Here is a 24,612-nt window from a genome sequence, read left to right as displayed (position 1 = left end):
TCTCCCAGCCTCTCCTCTCTTCCTTCCCTTTTTCTCTCACAGACATTTTAAACTATAACACATCTCTTACATGTCTAATCCTATTTTTGTGACCGTTTCTCAGAGGATCCAAGCTAACCCAAGTGATGCCAGGAGCCAGAAGTGGTCTGAGAATACAGGCAGTGGGATGGGGCTCTGTGACTCATTCACTGCCCATCCCGTGGGCAAAGAGGGTACCCTTCTGAGTGGCCTGTGTATGAAGGTGTGATGACTTAGGCCTAAGAAGGGGACAAGGGTGCCACCAAGGACAGCAAAATTGGCTGACTACTGTTAAGTGAAACAGATACTTTGAAAAGGAATGAGAAACTGAGGGCTTTAACAAGATTGAAGACTTTGGGAAAACTTACTGCTAGAAAAAGTGATGGGCAACACAGTAAATGAGAAATGCCTAAGCTGCAGGTGGTAGAAGAAGGAATAGAGAAGCTGACAGAATTGGGAATGCTGGAGCTGGTAAATTATGAGGTTAAAAAAACCCAACAGCGCATTATGTCCAAGAGAACTCAAGGACACACCATTCATGGCACTATCAGCGACACACTTGTTGTCTAAGCAGCACCAGCATCACTAAACACCTAATTGGTGGGTTTTCTCTATTGGCCAGGATTGATGGGAGGAAAGGTAGACATAGTAATGCAAGAACTGCAGGCAGATGGAATGCTTAACTATGGGGCGCCAAGTAACTACAGAGAACTGCCTGTTATGCAGAGTCCACTGACCTAACAGCGGTCCATTCAAGACTGAGTCCAAGCAGGTCCAGAGGGCCCAAGTAAGCTACATTCGCTGACAGACCAAACTCCCAAATTACCCACAGCAATCATACCATTTCCCTTCCCCAAGCTCACATGAGGAAAAATCCCAAGCTTGATTTATGGATTCTGTCAGTGGGTGAAGCCAAAAGTTGACAGTGACTGCCCTATTTTAGAGGGAGATCTGAAAGACAGTGGAGAGGGGAGAATATGTATAATTCTTAGACAGCGGCCAATGGTGTGGCTGCAGCCAGGGGCCTGGAAGGGAAAACAAAAAGACTGGAGACAAAGAGGTCTGAGGCAGAGGCCTTTGGATGGATACATGGGCATGTGTGCACAGTGTGAAGACTTTTCAATCACATAGTTAACACTAAGCAGAAAACATGTACTTTAAAAGAGGCTCTGAAGAACCAAGTAGGTAATTTTTTCCAGGTGACTGGCATTGGCCATCTTTCATCATCAGCTCCACCAGAAACCCCACACAGACGTATGGAGGGAGTGGCCAGGATAGAGCAATGGAGTGACATATGCACCCAATAGCATGGACACCTGCTTTCCCAGGCTTGTTAGCTACTACCACCTCTGAATGTCTAAGCTTTCTGGAACAGAGGCCAACACTGGGTCCTGATATAGGACTGTTCCCCAGGGACACCAATCATCCACTCAGTAGCAAATTAATGCCATCTGGCCCCTGTCCACTGGTTCATCTTTACAGGGATGTATATGTACTCATTGTGTGTGTGTACATACTATATCTGTGCGTGCGTGTGTGTGTGTGTGTGTGTGTGTATGTCTCACCACTACCGGGGGGCTAATAGGAGGGCTGATGCCTACGCATGGAATCCCGCACAAAAGAACATATGACCAGGACTTAGACCACTTCTCAGCACAGGAGGTGCAGAAATGGACCAGATACCACCAAACAGGGGTCAGGAGTGCTGCCTGCTTTCATGCCTGGAGAGTGGGTGAAGAGGACAGCTCCTGCTGGGCCCATTCAAATCAGAGGTAGGTAGTTGTTTACCTGGAGTAGTGTGCACATAGCCAGAAAGGTTTTCTGCTGTTAGGTCATCCTTTTCCTGTGCGTTGGGTTTTCTTGGAGTGTTTATGGTTGGTGCCTGTTGGTGAGTCTGGGATTTATGGGAGGCAATAAGGAAACCATGGAACAGACTGGGGTGTCGTTCCTCAAATTCTGAAGTCCTTGGCAGCCCCCGTCTTCTTTCCAACTTTCAGAGTTTTTATTTATTTATTTATTTATTTTGAGACAGAGTCTTGCTCTGTCGCCCAGGCTGGAGGGCAGCAGTGCGATCTTGGCTCACTGCAAGCTCTGCCTCCCAGGTTCACGCCATTCTCCTGCCTCAGCCTCCCAAGTAGCTGGGATTACAGGCGCCCGCCACCACGCCCGGCTAATTTTTTGTATTTTTAGTAGAAACGAGGTTTCACCATGTTAGCCAGGATGGTCTCGATCTCCTGACTTCATGATCTGCCCACCTTGACCTCCCAAAGTGCTGGGATTACAGGCGTGAGCCACCGTGCCTGGCCTAACTTTCAGTGTTTTTTATGGTTGTTTGTTGTATTATGTCAAGGGTTTTTACTAGTAAGAGGGAGAATCCGGGAGAAATGGGGCTAGTCTATCTTGACAGAGCCAGAACTCTCCCATAATATAATTTGATTATCTTCTTAACACTGCAGAGTCTCTACTGACAGCCCCATTCTATTGTGACCTCCTTTGACCTTGGCCTTTGAGTAGCTGGGACCATAGGTGTGTACCACCTCACCCATCTTGGAATTTTGTTTCTTAATTTGCAACATATGGAGACATTTTATTTATTAATAGTTTTTCTTGTTGAGTTATAGTTTAATTGAATTGTCAGAATTTGTAATTCATGTGATGTCAATGTTTTATAATGAAACTTTCTTTATAGCTCAGAGTAAAGTCATTGTTTATAAATTTTCCACATGCTTGTATTTTGTAACTTTTTCATGAAGAATTATGCACCTATTTCCTAGGTCAGCTTTGTTAATTCTGTTGTTCAGGTATTTATGTATTTTATGAACATTTTGTCTCCTGTTCATTCCACTGCTACATATAAAAAATTACCCTATAAATTATGGTATGCCTCCTTGCCTTATCAAGATCTAGTACTTATTTGTGCTTTTACCATTTTATAACCTTATTGTTATTATTATTATTTGAGACAGTCTCGCTGTGTCACCTAGGCTGGAGTGCAATGGCATGATAGCTCACTGCAACCTCTGCCTCCCGGGTTTAAGCGATTCTTCTGACCCAGCCTCCCGAGTAGCTGGGATTAAAGGCATCTGCCATCATGCCCAGCTAATTTTTGTATTTTTGTAGAGATGGGGTTTCACCATGTTGGCCAGGTTGGTCTTGAACTCCTGACCTCAGGTGATCCACCTACCTCGGCCTCCCAAAGTGCTGGGATTACAGGCATGAGCCACTGTGCCCGGCCTATAACCTCATTCTTTAAAAATGCAGATTCTTAATGAAATGAAAGCTGAAAAAATTACCACCAGTAGAAATTCACCAAAAGAAATATTAAAGAGTATTCTTCAGGCAGAGGAAAAAGATTTACAATGAAAGGTGAAGGAAGCAATAAAAAACAAGAAAATGGCAAATGTGGGAATGTGGCTAAATGGATAATGAGTATTAGAAGAAGAAGAAGAAGAAGAAGAAGAAGAAGAAGAAGAAGAAGAAGAAGAAGAAGAAGAGGAGGAGGAGGAGGAAGAACTTTTCAGATTTAAAACACACAGAATTAAGATACAGCAAAACAGTAGACATGGTGAGGGAATAGTTAGTGCATTGTCTGTAAAAGTGATAAAAGCATCAATAAGTATTAGGTCTTAATAAGTCACAGCTGTATACTATATAGGGCACTAATTATGTGTATGGAATTCTAAGTAGGCAGTTCTTTTCATTCAGCATATTAAAGATGTTTAACTGCCTTCAGAATTGTGCAAAGATAAGAATATTAAACATGCATCAAACATTCACAATTGTCATAATTCTTTTTTACATGGAATCTGTCTGTTTCCTCTGGCTGCCTTTATGATTGTCATTTTTACTTCCTTTCACTGTAGTGCTGCTACTTGGGAATTCTTTGTTTTATTGTCTGTCATCAACTTTAGAAGGCCATCAGCTATTTTCTAACTATTGTTTTTCTGTTCCATTCTATCCTTTTTCATCTTTTGAAACTTCAACTTAATATGTGCTATATTCTTTGCCTCTTATGCATTTTCTATTTGTACTTCTTTTCATTTGATCTGTCTTCAGATTCACTCTTTTCTCTTAAGTTGTTTCTAATCTGTTAAATCCAGTCAATGAAGTCTTTAATTTCAGTTATTACATTTTGCAGTTCAAAAAATCTGTTTTTGGTTCTTTCCAATTTTGCTGGGTCAGTTTAGGTTTCTAATCCTCTGCTGAAATTTCCGATTTTGTCCTATAGCCTTTGAATATAGATTTATTTTATATCTAGGTCTGATTATTCCATCATTAGGAGACTGTGATTCTGAACCTGTTGTTGTTTCTGCTCCATTGTATTTGTGTAGCCTCAGATCAGCTGTGCACCTTGAATGCAGCCCCGTGGGGCCACAAACACATATGGGGAGGTCACCCGCCTTTGTATACCCAGACTCTAAAGTTTGCTCCATTTTTTCCATGAAATGTCAAAAAGTGCTATTCAGCTTCTCAGCATGCTATTCCAATAGGAAATCTACTCAGGGAAAAATGCTCAGAATGCCAGATTAAACTCTAATTTGGACTTTTCCAGCTGTTGGTCTGGTAGGTTTTGCTAAGTATTTAGTTCTCCACTGGCTTCAGGAAGAACTCTTTATTCTGCCCAGCTTTTCCATTTGCCCTTGGCAGGATGATTGTTCTTTTTTTTTTTTTTAATTTATTTATTATTATTATACTTTAAGTTGTAGGGTACATGTGCATAACGTGCAGGTTTGTTACATATGTATACTTGTGCCTTGTTGGTGTGCTGCACCCATCAACTCGTCATTTACATCAGGTATAACTCCCAATGCAATCCCTCCCCCCTCCCCCCTCCCCATGATAGGCCCCGGTGTGTGATGTTCCCCTTCCTGAGTCCAAGTGATCTCATTGTTCAGTTCCCACCTATGAGTGAGAACATGCGGTGTTTGGTTTTCTGTTCTTGTGATAGTTTGCTAAGAATGATGGTTTCCAGCTGCATCCATGTCCCTACAAAGGACACAAACTCATCCTTTTTGATGGCTGCATAGTATTCCATGGTGTATATGTGCCACATTTTCTTAATCCAATCTGTCACTGATGGACATTTGGGTTGGTTCCAAGTCTTTGCTATTGTGAATAGTGCCGCAATAAACATACGTGTGCATGTGTCTTTATAGCAGCATAATTTATAATCCTTTGGGTATATACCCAGTAATGGGATGGCTGGGTCATATGGTACATCTAGTTCTAGATCCTTGAGGAATCGCCATACTGTTTTCCATAATGGTTGAATTAGTTTACAATCCCACCAACAGTGTAAAAGTGTTCCTATTTCTCCACATCCTCTCCAGCACCTGTTGTTTCCTGACTTTTTAATGATCGCCATTCTAACTGGTGTGAGATGGTATCTCATTGTGGTTTTGATTTGCATTTCTCTGATGGCCAGTGATGATGAGCATTTTTTCATGTGTCTGTTGGCTGTATGAATGGCTTCTTTTGAGAAATGTCTGTTCATATCCTTTGCCCACTTTTTGATGGGGTTGTTTGTTTTTTTCTTGTAAATTTGTTTGAGTTCTTTGTAGGTTCTGGATATTAGCCCTTTGTCAGATGAGTAGATTGAAAAAATTTTCTCCCATTCTGTAGGTTGCCTGTTCACTCTGATGGTAGTTTCTTTTGCTGTGCAGAAGCTCTTTAGTTTAATTAGATCCCATTTGTCAATTTTGGCTTTTGCTGCTGTTGCTTTTGGTGTTTTAGACATGAAGTCTTTGCCCATGCCTATGTCCTGAATGGTACTACCTAGGTTTTCCTCTAGGATTTTTATGGTATTAGGTCTAACATTTAAGTCTCTAATCCATCTTGAATTAATTTTCATATAAGGAGTAAGGAAAGGATCCAGTTTCAGCTTTCTACTTATGGCTAGTCAATTTTCCCAGCACCATTTATTAAATAGGGAATCCTTTCCCCATTTCTTGTTTCTCTCAGGTTTGTCAAAGATCAGATGGCTGTAGATGTGTGGTATTTTTTCTGAGGACTCTGTTCTGTTCCATTGGTCTATATCTCTGTTTTGGTACCAGTACCATGCTGTTTTGGTTACTGTAGCCTTGTAGTATAGTTTGAAGTCAGGTAGCGTGATGCCTCCAGCTTTGTTCATTTGACTTAGGATTGTCTTGGAGATGCCGGCTCTTTTTTGGTTCCATATGAACTTTAAAGCAGTTTTTTCCAATTCTGTGAAGAAACTCATTGGTAGCTTGATGGGGATGGCATTGAATCTATAAATTACCTTGGGCAGTATGGCCATTTTCACGATATTGATTCTTCCTATCCATGAGCATGGTATGTTCTTCCATTTGTTTGTGTCCTCTTTGATTTCACTGAGCAGTGGTTTGTAGTTCTCCTTGAAGAGGTCCTTTACATCCCTTGTAAGTTGGATTCCTAGGTATTTTATTCTCTTTGAAGCAATTGTGAATGGAAGTTCATTCCTGATTTGGCTCTCTGTTTGTCTGTTACTGGTGTATAAGAATGCTTGTGATTTTTGCACATTAATTTTGTATCCTGAGACTTTGCTGAAGTTGCTTATCAGCTTAAGGAGATTTTGGGCTGAGACAATGGGGTTTTCTAAATATACAATCATGTCATCTGGGGATGATTGTTCTAAATTGCCTAATCTTCCAGTTCTGGAATGGGAAGTTCTTAGCCTTAAGAAAAAATAATTTTTGTTTTTTATTTATTTTTTAAGAAGCCTTTCTCCAAGCCAGTGCAGAGGAGCCTCTAGAGTGTTTCCATTAAAAAAAAAAAAAAATCTGAAACTAAGGTATTTACTTACTGTTAGTCCATATTTCTCGATTTGTGGTTTCATAATCATTACATTTGCTTTTAGAAATGACAAAGTAGAAATGTATTATCACAGTCAATTCCTTGGGATATTGTATTATAGATGCTACTTCAGTGTACAGCAGTGTCCATCTTTCATTTAAATAAGAGAAATAAAAGTTATATATTTGAGTGAGCCTCAGGGATTATATTTTAAATAACTCAAAATATTTAAAGCATTTTAAATATTTTTAATGACGTACATACATTTTATTTATCTTGCTTAATTTACTTTCAAAAGCTAAAATATTTCAAAGGATTATCTTAAATGTGACTCTACCTGGAAGTGCAAAACCCAGTTTAATAAATACTTTATTTTATAAATCAGGTCAATACACATACCCATCCAACAACACATACAAATTAGGCCTAATTATTTAAATTCAGCTCCACATAAAATTAAGGTATTACAAAACATTTTTCTGGCAAATATATATATAAATGGGATAAAAACTAAGATATAAATTATATGTTAAATTTTAACATGATGATAAAATATTTTTCAAATGAGCACTAAATTATTCATTTAATAGAATCTTCAAAATGTTTTAATTTCAATAGTCTCATATTCCAATGTATTATGTTATAAACACTTTAAATAGATCTTGTGCTTTATAAATATTTATTCTAGGCTACGTGTTTTACAAATATTCACTCATTTAATCCTCTTAGTGGTTGATACCACTCTCCCCATGTTACTGATGAGCAATCTGAGTTACAGAGAGGTAGGTAACGTGTACCTGATAAATAACCGGTAAGTGGTAGAACTGGGATTAGAATCAGACCTCCAAAGGCCAGAGTCTTTACTGCCAAGTTACATTAAAGCAAATAAATTGCAAACGTTTATTGAGAATACTTATGATAGAAATGTTAAAAGGATGCTCTGGCCTTTGTTTCTAGAGACTATGTTTCTATAGCTATGGAGTAAGGCCCAGGCCAGGGATGGGAACAACTCACCTATGCCTTTTAACTCCTATCATCTCTGCTGGAAACCAGACCCATCCTCCAGCCAGCATGTTCTCACCCTGGTTTCCTGAAAGCATCATGGGCATTCCCTTTTGATCAGTTTGCTCTCCTCTTTTCCCCTCACTTGAGTTCCCTTTGGTATCTTCAACACTAAGCACAGTGTTCTCCATCTGTCAGACATGCAGGAAAAGTGGTGACTGATGATTTATTAATGGTTACAGTTGTTATGTAAAATTGATGTTCTTTAATAAAATTTGTGCAGGATATGAACACTTACTGGAAAACTTTCACCAAATAATGTATAAAAACATTTCATTGTTCTCAGTCTATAGAAACTGTCTGAAATTCATAAATGTAATAAGCACAACATTTTAGTACATTTTCCCTATAACAGTCTATTAGAAATGAAGACTAAAAGCTATAATTTTATATTCATCGGGTACCTTGTAAAGCATCACTCAGACTTGGTAAATGATGTTATTTAAAATGACTTTTTTTTTTTTTAATTTTCAAATACTGAGTTTATGGAATAAGTATTTAAAATTATTTTAAACATCAATTCAAATTATAAATAGTAAATAACACAATTAAATACATATGTGTATTATTCATGCTATATTTATAGCTATGTGCAAATAGTTGTGAACTTTACGTAGCCGTACTGACATAGACAAACGAGAATAGCAAACTTGGCCAAGCAGTCCCTCTCTGTTCCCCTACATCCTTCACTGCTTAGGTCCAACTTTCTGTGGACTTAAGTCTGACTTAAAAGGAATTTCTGGCCAACAGTGCAGTGCTTCTTTTGTCTTTTGTTTGTTTTGTTTTGTTTTAACCAGACTCTAGCTTATATTTATATCCACCTTTCCTATCCCAGCGAATTGACAGAGTAACTGTTTTACCATTTGTATAGATGCATGCATGTATAGAAAGATGAGCTTCCAGTTGGAAAATTTACATCATTCTGAGGAATAAATTTAAAGGAAAATTATCTCATCCAAATACCACTTTTATTATTTTCCTTTTTTCCTTAAGAAAAGGATTCATTGTGTAGTAAAATGTTTGAGTTTTTAAGTCATACTTCTTAATATTTTAAATGTTTCAGACAAACCTCTGTTTTGCTCTATATTACTCTGAATTTCAGCATTTCCATTTTGCTTCCATATCCAAATTAATGTCTCCTTTTACTTTCCCTCCTGGTTATTATATAATATGATTTGTCCTCTGAAGTGTAGGTATGCTGTTTATTGTACCAAAAAAACACCATTATGTTTATTTTAAAGACATTTACTTTCTTGGCTTCAATAGAGGGCACAATTTTGAATCTCACTTCAGTGTTATTTGTAACATAAATATTTTAAAGTATTAATTGGCCATAATTAATCTACAACCTACAAAAACATATATAGAACATAATGATTTTTGTATCAAGCTCCTTTATTGCACTGATGCCTATCTTAAAATGAAAATCTTTTTCTTGAGAGAAAACAGGGCAGGTGGGAGCAGTTGACAGACCTGGCCGCTGGTGGCTGAGCCCCCTGGGGATGGGTGGGACTACCTCTGTCCACCCACGACCTTCACCATTGCTGTTATTGTTTGGAGTGGGGATAATCTTTGTTTTTGTTTTAAGAAATAGCATACACTTTGAAACTACAGATTTAACATTATGTAACATGGGTAGATTACTTTTATAATTAATCTATATTAAATTGAGGTTTGTGAGGATTTTTTATTTAATCCTCACAATAAACCAGGGTATACTGCAGAGTATAAGTAGCCCAAGCAGGCACTTAGGTTTTTATGTCATTGGACCATACAATAGTAACTTCATAATTTTATCACTAGCTACTGTGTATCAGAAAATGGCAAAACTCTGCTTAAAAGTATAAATCGTAATACTGATGTAAGTTAATGACTTTAATGCAAAAGTTCAAAATGGCATGTGATGCCATCACTTTTTTTTTTATTAGTTTAAGAATATCTGCTGGTATAGTTGACTCAGAGCTTCATGGGTCCAAAGACCATATATGACCATCACTCAGGCCTAAATTGCATTTGACACATAGAATGCAATGAATAAATCGATTCAGTAAGACTCACAGCCGCTTCCCAGGGAAGAATATTTGGAAGCAGGTAGACTATCCATTCCAGTCCTGACTGTGCCCCATGTAGGATAACTTTGGAACCCAACAGATTTGGCCACAGTACCATCACTGATTTTTTTTTTTTTTTTTTTTGAGACAGAGTCTCACTCTGTCACCCAGGCTGGAGAGCAGTTGAGGCGATCTCGGCTCATGCAACCACCTCCTGGGTTTAAGGGATTCTCCTGCCTCAGCCTCCCAATGTGCCACCATGCCCAGCTATTTTTTTTTTTTTTTTGTATTTTTAGTAGAGATGGGGTTTCACATGTTGGTCAGGCTGGCCTCAAACTCCTGATCCATCTGCCTCAACCTCCCAAAGTGCTGGGATTACAGGTGTGAGCCACTGCGCCCAGCTGATCACCGAAATTTGGGTAAGTGACCCACCATATGTTGACTTCCTCATCAATACAGCAGAGTTGATAAAAAAGAATAAATCAGATAAAAGAATTTGAAATTTGAAATTGTAGTGTTTGCCATATAATCATTACCTAATAAATGGCAGTTTACTTCTCTTGGCTCCAGAAAAACTGGGTCACAATATTTGGTTGTATTTTGTAAATTTCAATGTGAGAATCATACCCGAACAACCTGATGCTTCAATACTATTTTTAAAAAGCGATCTAGATTTAGGAATCAACATATAGCATAAGCATTTAGACTAGGGAGGTCACAACATTTTTGTGAGAAGCTACTATTTACTTTGACAAGTATCAAGATTGATATTCTAGAATTACGGGTCAGTGTTGCTATTCATTATCTTATTTATGGGGAGTGGGGTAAAAGACCATTTTGGAAATTTCTGTCTAATTTCTAGAGGTCCCTGACCTAAAGAAAAATGGTAAGACTTCAAATCATGGGCTCTGGTATAAAGCAGATTTGGATTCTTAACTCAGCCTCTCATTCACCAGACTGAATCTTAAGGCAGTTTTAAAATTTCCCTGAGCCTATATTTACTTTTCTGCAACAAAGGGGATAGTATTACCCACAATTTGGGAGAATTGTGAGGTTAAATGTGATAATAAGTGAAGGAAACCTAGCATAACTTTTGGCTGATGATATACATTCACTGATTGCTTAAGAATGGCTTTTTAAAACTAAAACTCCTTGGTAATATAAAGAACATTAATAGTTTCATAGGTTTATAGTACTTATGGGATACTTCTCACTTTTTTCCATTATAATTATAAGAATTATATGCTTAGGAAAAGAATAAACCCTGAATTCTAATAGAAATAAAAATAGAATTGTATGTATTTGACAAGGTAAATATAAAAATAAAGGAAATGGAAAAATGAAATCTTTCCATAAAATGTGTTTGGAAACAGTTATTTTTAAAACATAGATTACAGAAATTCAAATAACAGAAAATATTAATCATTAAGTAAAATAATGATCATTAAATATTAATCATATAAATGCACTTTAATGTATGCGTTGGTCTTAATGTAATTAGATACTAAATAAAATTGAGAAATATTTCTACTTATTGAAAATTGAATTAAAAACTAAAGTCACAATATTTGCAATTGTGTTTAGTCATTAGGCTGTATTCATAATATACTAAATTGACTTTGATTGTTTTTGATAATTCTGTGCCTGTATAATAGGTCAGCCAGGGGCTTTATGTACTTTTCTACCTTTGAAGGAAAGAGTTAAACAGTATGCACGTCTTAAATCATAAACTGCTCATGGGCCAAGCACTGAGAGCACATTTTCATGTCAGTTTCCTAATTCTATTGAAACTTTGGCTGAATACTTTTCAGGGTGATTGTCAGTGTTACTTAATATTCAGTGGGATTTATTCATTTAAAAATTAGGCATTGGAGTTAGTTTCTAAATTTTTATGTTAAGGCTAGAACAGCAGGTGCTTTGCAAAATTTAAAGTGAAATTTGACACTAGTAAAATTTCGACAATCATCATTTTTAAATAGTTATCATTCACGTTATGGAAGCTACTATATTTCTGTACAAATGACTCAGCTCATTATTTTATCAGTTCACTAGATACCTACTGAGGTGTTTAATTACGTTATGTAGAAAGATTAAAACACGCAGAAATACTCAATACCACAAATGAAAGTCTAAGAAAATTGTTTTCCAAAAATTAAAAATAAGAAAGTAAATAAGTATCAAAACTGTAAACTTGACCTCCTTTTTCATAAAGGGCCAGTGTCTCTTCAATACAATAAACTTTCTTCAGCATCAAAAATTTCACACTAAAAGCAATTTTTTTCTGACTTGCACCAGAAATAGCCAATAGCTGTTAGAGTTCATCCTAAAACTACCATGGGGTATTTGGTGTGTCTCTGGGTTCTGTGACTTAGATATTTGATACTTGCAAATTGACAGAGAAATCAAAAGACAACTGGGTTGGCAAACAGTAATGGGAGCTTTTAGTTGCTCTTTAATATATACATTGTCCTTAAACAAGAATAGCAAATAACTCTGAACTAATAGATTGAATACAATTCAACAAGCCTTTAACATATAGATAATTGGGTGATGTTTTGGGGATTGAATGTCTCACAGCCCAAACTAAAGGGATTTGTAAATAATAGAAGCAGGCATAAAATTAACTATTATGCAAACTATGGTATGATTTATAAATGATATATTAAAATAAGAAACCAAATTAGTACTATATTACTGGGACATAGAGTGACAATTCTTTCGATAAGAACTACAGAAGTCTTCTTACCAGCAATGGCACTTGAATTGGACATTGAAAATGGCTAATATCTCAACGTGCTGCAAAGGACACTCAGGGCAGGATCTGAGATAGTAGAGACCATGTTTAGAGTGGTACCCAGGGCCCAGAAGTCTCACCAGCCACAGGGGCCTGGGTCATGGTGTAGTCCATGATCTAATTGTGAAGACACCAGTCTTCCATGTTGAGGAGTTTGGATGTTATTTTGTGTGTGATTGTGATCCTCAAAATAAAGAATTCAGTTGAAAACTAGATCTACATTTAGAAAACTAAAATAATAGACTGAAGCGGTTGGTGTGGAGTGAGGATATGATATAAGTAGGCTATTTAAACTGTGCTATGGAGCAATGAGAACCTGATCTTTGGAAGCTGCAGCTGGATTGTGAAAAATATGTGCTGTAAAAATGCACTTATTCCTGAATAAGTAAATTGTTCTCTCTTAATCTAATTCTTCAGAAGAATTACTGACTGTATCAACCATCAGATGCTAATAGTGAGGGAAAAAATATAGTAGGTAAGTAGGTTCAGTAAGAAAGTTACAAATTATGTTGGCCAAAGAAGCATGTATGTTTTTACCAATGGTGCTTATAGTACATCTGATACTCTTCTTTTCTCATTACATTATGTTGGGGAAAAATATGATATTAAAAAGAATAATGAAAAGTAGGATTGAGCTCTTGCCCATTGAAACAAATTTAGCAAATTGTTAATATTTTTAAAATCATAGTTTATGTCCATAATTTTGTTTTCTACATGTTTAAATAGTCCACATTTAAAATAATGGATTTAGTTTCCAACAATGCTTGTTTGAAATAGTAAGTTCCAGATAATGTATACATTTAAAAACCCATTTCACTGCTTAAAATAAAAACAAAAATTAAACATCTAAATTTTCTGATTTTTTAGGACTTTTAACCTTATATAAATGCAACTTTTTATTTATGTTGGAGAAGTAGGGAGGAGAGTTTATTAAACATATTATTGATGTTACAAACTTAAAACTTTATGAGAACTCTTCTCAGCATGTTTTACTGCACAAAGCAGACGATGAAATTCTAAGTATCAAAAGATTAGAAGTATTATAATCAAACCTAAATTAGTTTCAAGGCTTACAGACCCCTTGATGTCAAGGATACTGTGCCTTTCCATCTGCACTAGCAGCAACATTGTAGCAGGACTTGCCCAGACTGGAGTGCATCTAATACTTGTTGCATGCAGGGATGAAATACAAGTTTTTGAAATGACTTTTCTCAAGACTTCTGGGAAATGTCAATAAAAAGTATTGTTAATCCACCCAACAAGTAAATATCATATCACTGAAAGAATGAATTTAACTTGAAAACCTCTAAGACACCAGATAATTTCCAGAACCACTCTATTGCTTACATAAGTAGCTTTATACTTTCAGATCTAAATATAGGTTGAAAATTTGAAATAAATTCATTAATACATTTGTAAGCATGGTTTAGTTTATTAAATTGAACAAATCATTTAACAATTATTAGGTACTTATAGAGCAGGCCTATTTGAATTTTAATGATTATGGCTTTTCCAGAACTTCTATACTTGAATTCTGAGGCCGCCTTTTCTGTGCTATCTCCAAACACTATTATTTTGAAATTGAGTGACTTATACTTTCCTTTTTTATTGGGCAGTTATTGAAGTTATGATGTTTACTGAATAGAACAGTTTGTTGTTGATCATCTCAGCAAAGAGTTCTCTGACAACAGAGGGGAGGAAAATAGAATGTCAATCTGAGATAGCTATATATTTGTGAAAGTCTAACTGCAAGAAGAAGTTGATCTTGGACAAAATTGCAAATAATGCCATTGTTATTCATGAGTATGTGCAGTGTCATAAATTCAAGTTCTTCCGTGGGTTGGTTTATGTATTATTTCTATGAAGAGAGAGGAATGAGGGGGTTGAAATCAGAGATGGGGAGGGGAGTTACTTTGGTGTAATAACAACCACTGAGTTTTAGTGCTTAGGAGTGTGTGCCTGTGACGCTGCAGGTCAAACTAAGTTTAGAGCAAGTGAGTCAGTTAATTTTCCAAGATGATATTGGGTTCATTCTCTATATGCAACAAAATACTAGGTTTTCTGAAATTCTCACAGCATTGAAAACACCACTGCAATTATTTCAGAGCTCATCATCCGTTCTGGCAGGAATTATTATTAAGGGAAACAGGAAGACTTTGAGCTGCATGGATTGAGTCTCTAATTGCATCATGCCTGATGGAGAGAGAAGAGGTTACTAATGGCCCACCTACCCATGGGGGCTAGGGCCATTTATTAGCAAAGCGACAACTATAAATAACTGTGTCTCAAACAATCCATCCTTGAATAAAGGAGGGATGGCCAATGTCTACCACTCTTGAATACAAAGGTTAAATTTTGGAAAGCTGATTACACCTGAGAGCAATTAGCTAATAATTCCCCTGAGTATTTTCATGAAATCTATGTACTGGTAGTCCCTTTGGCTCAAAGTGTTCTTTATGAACAAGATAAAAATGACTATATGTAATGTTTTGATGACTCAGTCCGTGGCATCTTTATATTTACTAAAGTCCACAATAGTTTAATTTTTCAACTATGATAGGTGTATCCATTTTTCTTGAATATTATTCAATCTTTAATGATTGAATCATTTTTTATATAATGATTTTTTCATGTTCTCCATCTTCTCATTAGGAAGGCTTTCTAATCTCCATTTGCTGGTCTCTAGTTTGGCTTCTAACACAATACATTATAACTTCATATACTTCTTATGCCAGAGACCAAAAGTCCAAGAAGGCAAGAAATCAAGCCTTATTCCCTTGTTGTCATCACAAATGCTTTGTACTTAGTAGGTTCTTAATGCAAAATTTTAGAATAAACAAAAGTATAAAAAATATCTTTAGAGGCTTCAAACAATGAGTATATATATTTTAATCCTTTAAAGACATAAATAGTGATTATAGTTTTGCTTTTCTTATCCTACACCTATTAAGACTCCAATTACCTCTTTCATCAACACACCACATGCTGATAGGATTGATAAAGGTAGAACTATTTTCTATTATGCATTGATTAGACTAGCGTGACTTTGCAGTGGCTTTTCATGTTCTCTGTTCAAATGAAGAGAAAAGAAGTTGGTTTGGAATTATAGCTATAGGAAAGTTGTGGAGTACACTTGGTCTTCAGCTTTGTTTTAACAGAATAACTGTTTCTCACTCTGCTAGTAAAGGGTGGCTGATTCAAGGTTATCAGTCAAGATTTTACTGTGTAGTTTATGGAGAATAGATGACTCAGTCTGATGATGAATATGATTCCACTGAATTGAGAGCTGAGATATCTGTAGCACGTTTAGATTTCAGGTATATGAACTTGCTTAGGAGTTTGATTTTCCTTAACTCTCCTAGGAGAATTAAAGGACTCCTCCCCTATTTTGTTGTCTGCTTCAGCTTGATGGAACAGTAATGCAAATTTTCCAGCCTACTTTATTCCTCAGTTTAGGGAATGAATTAAAGTTATGCTTAGAAGAGAAAAATAATGTAAATAAGAACGAAATATATGTATGTGCTTACCTATGGTCTACAATATAGGAGGTTAGGGGAAAGAACTGAGAAAGTGTGAGTTAGTGATCTTTATACCTGCATTTCACAAGTGATTGAGAATGAAGCAGATAAAAGCAGTATATTATTATAAGAAGGAAATATATTTATGTGAAGTAGACATCAACATTAGAGATATGTCTGTAATTAAATAGAATTTAAACAGGGTTTCAGTGGAAATTGGTCCTAATATCTTATGATCCATTCATGGGTGACTCTGCCCTGTGAAAATGTGCAGGGGGAACATTCCCGGATGATGGAATCAGAACTGAAAAAGATATGCAGTTACACAGTGAGGACGGTTGACAACACAGCATTTTTAATCTGCATCTATAGAAAACACTTATATAAGCTCTCTAATGGAGGGATTATAGAAATACATTTAATATATAATAGTGTACTTTTGTGTACTTACTGTGAAAATAGCACATTTATTTAGAGAGGGATTTTATGCCCAAAGTTCTTGTTGATGTTTTGAAATATATCCATTTCCTTCTGTTGTAGTAACTGTTATCAAGAAAAGGAAAAGTACCAACAATTTTCCATTATTCCTCATCATAAGTCTTCTCCTTTGACTGATATTTCCCAGAGTCATCTAGAATGTTCACATCAGTAAAATGTTCTAGAAAAAGTCAAGAGTTTGTGTTCTGGGGAGCGTCTACATTTGCCTGCATTCATGTCTTGTGCACATGGCCTGCCGCTCGATTCTCCATGTGCCTTCCTCGTAAGTACAGTGGCATATGGTGCACTCGTCAGTCTTCACTTCTCTGCCAGCAGGGATCACCGCGGTTTCTGCAAAGCAGTTTGGACCTGAAATGCAGAAAAAATGTTTTATGCTATATGTGTGCATAAATATATAATGTACATAGTTAGGTATTAAGCATTACAGCATGTGTGTGTGTGTGTGTGTGTGTATATATATATGTATATATTTGTTTGTGAGACAGAGTCTTGCTCTGTCACCCAGGCTGGAGTGCAATGGCACGATCTCGGCTTACTGCAACTTCCGCCTCCCAGATTCAGGCAATTCTCCTGCCTCAGCCATTCAAGTAGCTAGGATTACAGGGGCATGCCACCATACCCAGCTAATTTTTGTATTTTTTGTAGAAATGGGGTTTAACAATGTTGGCCAGGCTGATCTTGAACTCCTGACTTCAGGTGATCCACCCACCTCGGCTTCCCAAAGTTCTGGGATAACAGGCATGAGCCACTGCACCCGGCCAATGGCACATATTTTATTCAGTTTCTTTTATGAAGGACAGTGGCAAAGTTATAGTTTCAGTAATGTGAAGTACTTTACTTTTGTTCTGAAATGAAACCAATGTCATTTAATTTTTTTTTTTTTTTTTTTGAGATAGAGTCTTGCTCTGTCACCAGGCTGGAGTGCAGTGGCGCGATCTCGGCTCACTGCAACCTCCGCCTCCCGGGTTCAAGCGATTCTCCTGCCGCAGCCTCCAGAGTAGCTGGGACTACAGGAGCATGCCACCATGTCCAGCTAATTTTCGTATTTTTAGTAGAGATTGGGTTTCACCATGTTGGCCAGGATGATCTCCATCTCTTGACCTCGTGATCTGCCCGCCTTGGCCTCCCAAAGTGCTGGGATTACAGGTGTGAGCCACTGCGCCCAGCCCATTTAAAATGTTTATAAGAGACAACACTGTGACTTTCATTAACTATTCCATTTGGGGGCTAAAATCTGCAACCATTTGATTTAATTAATTCTAAATAATCACAGAAAAAGCATAACTAAGACCTTCAAAGAACCAGTCTTCTTCAGGACACTTTCGGCAGAGATATCCTAAAACAAGCAAACTGCTTGAAGTGACATAAATTCAGTGTACTTTCCAGGCCTCCCAGGGCAGCTTTTCAAACTTTCCCATACATTGCAATGGCCTGGAGGGCTGTTGAAGACACTGTTTGCAGAGTTTGTGACTCACTAGGTTTGGGTTGGGGCCTGAGAATTTGCTTTGATAAGTTCTCAGGTGATGTGGATGCGGCTTGTTTGGGGATACGCTTTGAGAAGCACGATCTCAGTGTGCTGCAGGAATGTATCTTTCACAATCTTCCATGAGAATCGAGGATCTCTGTAATTCTCAATCAATTCTATATCAGCCATAATATATCAGCCAACAAATGTGTCACATCTGCACTTTATGTTAAGATCAAGGACATGGAGAGATGGCTATCAGAAAGAGTTCCAATGTTAGTTAAAACACATTATTTTTTAAAGATTGATGGCTTTCTATTATGGTTTATACCTACAGACCTCATTCAACTATGAGCAACTGCTCTACTTCTACACCTCCCTCCAAAATTCAAACACTGGTAATTACTGCATCCTGGCCCTCAACTTCTGTCTTCAACAGTTTGCAAAATTCTCATTCTCCTCCCTTCTTTGCTTCTAATATCTTTGATAATGTGCTCACAACTAAAATGTGTTCAATTATAATGTGTGAAGTCATCAAAGAGATGAAAAAGGTCCATCTGCAAAATTTTAAAAAATGAATTAATCCAGCAAACTCCAGAATAACAGCTGGCCTTTGAATAATTCTAAGCACAATAGCTCATGTTCTGTGGTGGTGGCTTTCGAGCTCGCCCAGGAGGTGGAGGGCCTGCGCCTCTGGATGCCCAGCTCTGCACATGGCTCCCTGCTCGCATGTGCCCCCTTCTCCCTCCTTGAACTCTGTTTTCTTTTTTGTTTGTTTTGTGTTTGAAACAGGGTCTTGCTCTGTCACTCAGGCCGGAGTGCAGTGGCATGATCACGGCTCACTGTAGCTGCTTCAACCTCCTGGGCCCAAGGGACCCTCCCACCTTAGCCTCCCGAGTAGCTCCGATCAGAGGAGCACACCACCACACCTGGCTAACTTTAAAAAAAAATTTTTTTTTTGGAGATATGAGGTCTTTCTATGTTGCCCAGGCTGGTCTCAAACTCCTGGGCTCAAGAGATCCTCCCGCCTTGGCCTCCCATAGTGCTGGGATTACAGGAATGAGTTGCCACACCCAGGCCTGAACTTTCTTTTCTTCTTGTCCCCTGCTCAGACACTGTCCTAAGATTCTGCCCTTGAACTCTTCTCTTTCAGAGAACCCAACAATCATTCATCTGCCAATGACTCCCAAATTATAGTTCCAATTGTACTTTCTTGCTTGAGCGCCAGTCCCGTGTTTCCAGGGGGCCAGTATGTGCATTACCTGAAAACACCAGATTTATGATGTCTGAGCCCAGTGTCACATATCCATTAGCTTTGGTGAATTGTAAGACTTTAAATTCAAGACCCCTCCCCACCCAGTGGCCCCAAAAGGATATTATAGTCCTCTCTGCACTCCACCACACCCCACACAACTGGCCTCCACACTTTGCTGCCTCCCTTGCTCTGCAATGCATTTTCCTTAGTCCATAAGGCCAACAGTGCCACAGTGACCATTCGGATGGTGCCTAGGTTGTAAAAGTTTCCCTAATTAGTCACATTTGGCTTGAGCTGTCTTTGGCATGCCTTCTTTTCTGTATCATCTTTTTTTGCAGAGGTAAACTTGAAAATACAATCTGCTTTTATTTCACCCTAATATCTGTCAGTGTGCTTTGCACAGAGAAGCCACACCATAATTGCCCAGAAGGCCTGTATTCTTAGATACAGATACTGACAGGTCTCATCTCCAGACAAATCTGGATTAAAAATCTGGTACTTAATAGTTATGTGATCTGGGACTGATTAAATTAATTATCGTGTGCCTTAATGGGAATAATAAGACCTCACAGGGCCTCATGAGGGCTAAACTGGATAATTATATTTCACCTATCCTGTTGTTCTACAAATGCTAGCAAAAGTCTTTACCTGAATTAGTCTTTCTATGTCAGGGCAATAGTCACTTGTAATGAGCTTTTATCATTCTAAAGTTAACTCTTCATTTTGCATTTTACTGTAGAATATAAAATCTTTATTTTTCAGTCTTTTGCAACACAATGAAGTCTTTATTCTTTTTGATGTTTAAATTGTCCAAAATTTGGCTAATGGGAGATCTGGACATCAAGCTAACTCTCATGTCTTTTTGCCACACTCCTTTAATCATTAAAAGCCTCTTTCATTTCTAAACTAAGAAGATATCTTCAGCTCATCTTGCCCATATCTGTAATTAACCTTCTCTCTTCCTTTTGGTGGAGAATATATTTAGAACAAAGACCTGGTTATCACATGTAGTATACTGGGGTGGCACTTCTAGGCCTTCCTGGGGGGCACAGATAGGAACACATAAAAACACATATGCATACATTTTTAAAAATTATAAATTCATATTAATTATAATTCAAAAATTTTCCTCTTAGATTTGTGTCTGTATAGCTTTTCTCATACAATGAAACACTTTAAATTTAATGTATTTACTTATTTTGCTCATCCTATTGTATTTAGATTTTAATTATATATCTCATTTTACACTAAGTCTTGTAAATCAAAAATAAAATTCTAGGTCCCTCACCAATTGAATGGACCCCTCCTTGTGGACAAGGGCATTCCAAAGTTAGCCTGAAAACCTATCTCAGATCATGATGAGGTTTAGGCATTGGACATGCCTCATTATAACCTCCTCCTTTTGGAATTCAGGCACAGCTGACCAGCTTTACCATTAAAATAGAGATCTTAAAACTGACAAAACAGACTTTTTGTAGCAATAAGACACCAAATTCCAGCTTGACTCTAGTAGTGGCATCACATGACAGACAGTGGTCCCTGAAAGAAATAGATGTATTTTATTCCAAAATATATTTCTTTGACATATTTTGAAATGGCCCCGAGAGGCTGTCTTTTGTGGGGAAAATCTGCATTCCGTAGAGAATCCCCTTCCCTTTCCAGGTCTTTTCCCTCATCCAGGAAAGAATTAATGAAGAGTCTGGCACCTTTATAGGTCTGCTAAGAGCACTGAAGCCTGCTACTGGAGGCTTCACCTGCATGACAAAACTATGATCTCCACAACCACTTATCTTAACCCAGACATTCCTTTCTATTGATTCCAGGTCTTTATATAATAGCTCTTTCAAGCAATTGTCAATTAGAACATCTTTGAATACACGTATGACTAGGAAGTGGCCCCCATCTCCACCCTTAGTTTTGAGTAGTCCCGCCTTTCAGGACCAAACCAATATATACATTACATGTATTGATTGATGTCTTATGTCTCCCTAAAATGTATAAAGCCAAGCTGTGTCCCAATCACCTTGGGCACACATTCTTAGACTCTCCTGGGACTGTGTCATGGACCATGGTCACTCATATTTGGCTCCGAATAAATCTCTTTAAATATTTTACAGAGTTTGACTCTTTTTGTTGACAGACTCTTGTTTATTAAAATCCTTAATATATTCTATTTTTATCCTACTATTATGTAATTTAAAAATTACAATGCAAATGTCATTCCTAGTAATATATATTTTGCACTTCTTATAGTCAACATATTTTGCTCAAAAGTCACTTATCTCTTCTCTGTGTGGTTGTATTATCACGGGCAAACAGAATTAGGTCCATCTGTTCCCATTTATCCTCTCCACTTCCTCTGTTACCTCCCACCTCCAGCCATTATGTCCATCATTTTCAGTGATTTCTAATTTATCCTTCTAGTGTAACTTTTTTAAAGAATAAGCAAATTGGCCGGGCGCGGTGGCTCAAGCCTGTAATCCCAGCACTTTGGGAGGCCGAGATGAGTGGATCACGAGGTCAGGAGATCGAGACCATCCTGGCTAACACGGTGAAACACCGTCTCTACTAAAAAATACAAAAAACTAGCTGGGCGAGGTGGCGGGCGCCCGTAGTCCCAGCTACTTGGGAGGCTGAGGCAGGAGAATGGCGTAAACCCGGGAGGCGGAGCTTGCAGTGAGCTGAGATCCGGCCACTGCACTCCAGCCTGGGTGACAGAGCGAGATTCTGTCTCAAAAGAAAAAAAAAAGAATAAGCAAATTATTTCCTCATTTTTCTTTCACAAAAGGTAACACACTTCTTAATGCTATGTACTTTGCTTTTTTTCACCTAAAAGCATGTCCCAGCTTATTACTCCACATCCATACACAGACTCAGTACTTGTTCTTTATGGCTCCATTGTGTGCGTTCACCATTGTTTATTCAACATGGACTCTATTGATGGGTCAATTGAAACTGGTCCCCCTGCATTTAGGAAACATATAAATGCTTAGCACATTTTTTAAATCATATGCTTCAGGCAAGAAAGAGATATAAAAATTATTGGAATTTATTACTAAAGCCTATATTCATATGGAAAAGCAAAAAGCCAACGAAAACATCAAGTGTTAAAATGATTTAAAACACACAATCCTAGAGGCAGAAAGCAACAATTTACAAGCTGTTTCACATAAGAAAGTTGGTTTTATACACTTTCAAATATAGTTATATAGAGATTTATCTCTTTATCGTTGCTAAATGACTAATGAGAAGAAACATTGATTCTGGGTTTCCCTTGCTTGAGTCACAACGTCCAGACTAAACTTGGGGTGAAGGCGACACAAGCATCTGGACTTCAGATGTTTGTCCCCCATGGCTGTGATTAAAAAAAAAATTCTTCTTGATAAGAATTTTATGATAGTATGATTTATTAAATTTTTTTGACAGTTAATATTTACTATATTCTTTAGCTCTTTGTTCTTTTTTGAATTTTTTGTCCTTATTATTATTTTAACTAGTTACCCTGTTACTGGAAAGGGGTCCTGATCCACACCCCAAGTGAGGGTTTTTGGATCTCATGCAAGAAGGAATTTAGGGTGAGTCCATAGAGTAAAGTGAAAGCAAGTTTATTAAGAAAGTGAAGGAATAAAGTGACAGGCCTCTAAGACAAAGCTAAGCCATCATATCCCCCGTGATGTGCACATACACATCCATATGGCAAGTTCCTGCCTTAACTGATGACATTCCACCACAAAAGAAGTGAAAATGGCCTGTTCCTGCCCTAACTGATGACATTACCTCGTGAAATTCCTTTTTCTGGCTCAAAAGCTCACCCACTGAGCACCTTGTGACCCCCACCCCTGCCAGCCAGAGAACAACCCCCTTTGACTGTAATTTTCCTTTACCTACCCAAATCCTATAAAACAGCCCCACCCCTATCTCCCTTTGCTGACTGTCTTTTCGGACTCAGCCCACCTGCACCCAGGTGAAATAAACAGCCTTGTTGCTCACACAAAGCCTGTTTGGTGGTCTCTTCACACAGATGCCAGTGACATAAAGAATGGCTAGTCCACTTAGACAAAGCAGCCCCAAGGGCTGCTGGCTGCCCATTTTTATGGTTATTTCTTGATTATATGCTAAACAAGGGGTCAATTATTTATGAGTTTTCTGGGAAAGGGGTGGGCAATTCCCAGAACAGAGGGTTCCTCCCCATTTTAGACCATATAAGGTAACTTCCTGATGTTGACATGGCATTTGTAAACTGTCATGGTGCTGGTGGCGGTGTAGCAGTGAGGATGACTAGCGGTCACTCTCATGGCCATCTTGGTTTTGGTGGGTTTTAGCTGGCTTTACTGCAGCCTGCTTTATCAGCAAGGTCTTTATGACCTGTTTCTTGCGCCGACCTGTTTCTTGTGCCAACGTCCCATCTCATCGTGACTTAGAATGCCTTAACCATCTGGGAATGCAGCCCAGTAGGTCTCAGCCTCATTTTACCCAGCCCCTATTCAAGATGGAGTGGCTCTGGTTCAAACACCTCTGACATCTCCATTAGACAGTAATTCTCTCATTGTAGAGTTTTCTATTGTATTGTAGTTTACAAAAACACAAAGTACAATGCACACAAACAAAACCCTTTTTTAAATGACAGAAATTAAGGTTTACCTCAAATTAAAATATATTATCAATGAAATTCTAAGAGGGAATGTAAACTTGAGGACATGCTATGTTTCGAATGTAAAAAATGAATATTTACCAAAATTTGCTTCCTTTTTGTTTATGTAGTCCCTGATGACTTTGAAGAACTATTGTCCTGGTTGTTTCACAGCGTGAGTAAAAGCAGTGGCACTGCTGTAGCAGTGGCTGCTGTGGTGGAGATGGCTGAGTGATGAATGGTCCCTTTCCATAGCTATCATTTACTCTCATGATAAGTACTATCTTTTACACCCCTTTTTCTAATACATCATAGAACTGCCCATGTTGAATACGCTGCTTCTGTCTTAACACAGTACAATTGAGGTGATGGAAGGTCAATTTGTGTTTCAAATAAGCTGTGTAAATGTGGACCCTTAAAAATTCCTAAAATAAGCTTTCTTCATCTAAAGTGATTTTTAGTTTAAGGAGGGGATTATTCAGATAACAATTAGAATTAATATATGCCAGCCTGGCACGATGGCTCACGC

General features: G+C 37.8%; 1 protein-coding gene across 2 annotated transcripts in view; it reads right to left on the bottom strand.

The window, feature by feature from the left end:
- Nucleotides 1–7,008: 7,008 nt before the first annotated feature.
- LOC105492367 (von Willebrand factor C domain containing 2) overlaps nt 7,009–24,612 on the bottom strand; it is a 158,014-nt gene continuing 140,410 nt past the window's right edge. Inside the window, exons 4-5 of one of the 2 annotated variants that reach the window (XR_011622371.1) lie at nt 16,687–17,081; nt 7,044–8,003 (exon numbers count right to left, since the gene is read on the bottom strand). Coding sequence is in view for 1 of the 2 variants with exons in the window: in XM_071095179.1 (XP_070951280.1) it covers nt 16,930–17,081 (152 nt within the window). In the remaining variant the exon portion in view is untranslated. Of the gene's footprint in view, nt 17,082–24,612 lie in introns of both variants that reach the window. The other variant, XM_071095179.1, reaches the window with a different exon arrangement.

The sequence above is a fragment of the Macaca nemestrina genome, chromosome 4 (assembly GCF_043159975.1).
Source record: "Macaca nemestrina isolate mMacNem1 chromosome 4, mMacNem.hap1, whole genome shotgun sequence".
NCBI classification, from domain to species: domain Eukaryota; kingdom Metazoa; phylum Chordata; class Mammalia; order Primates; family Cercopithecidae; genus Macaca; species Macaca nemestrina.
Note: the sequence above shows the minus strand (reverse complement) of the source record. Positions and strands in the feature narration are given on the sequence as shown.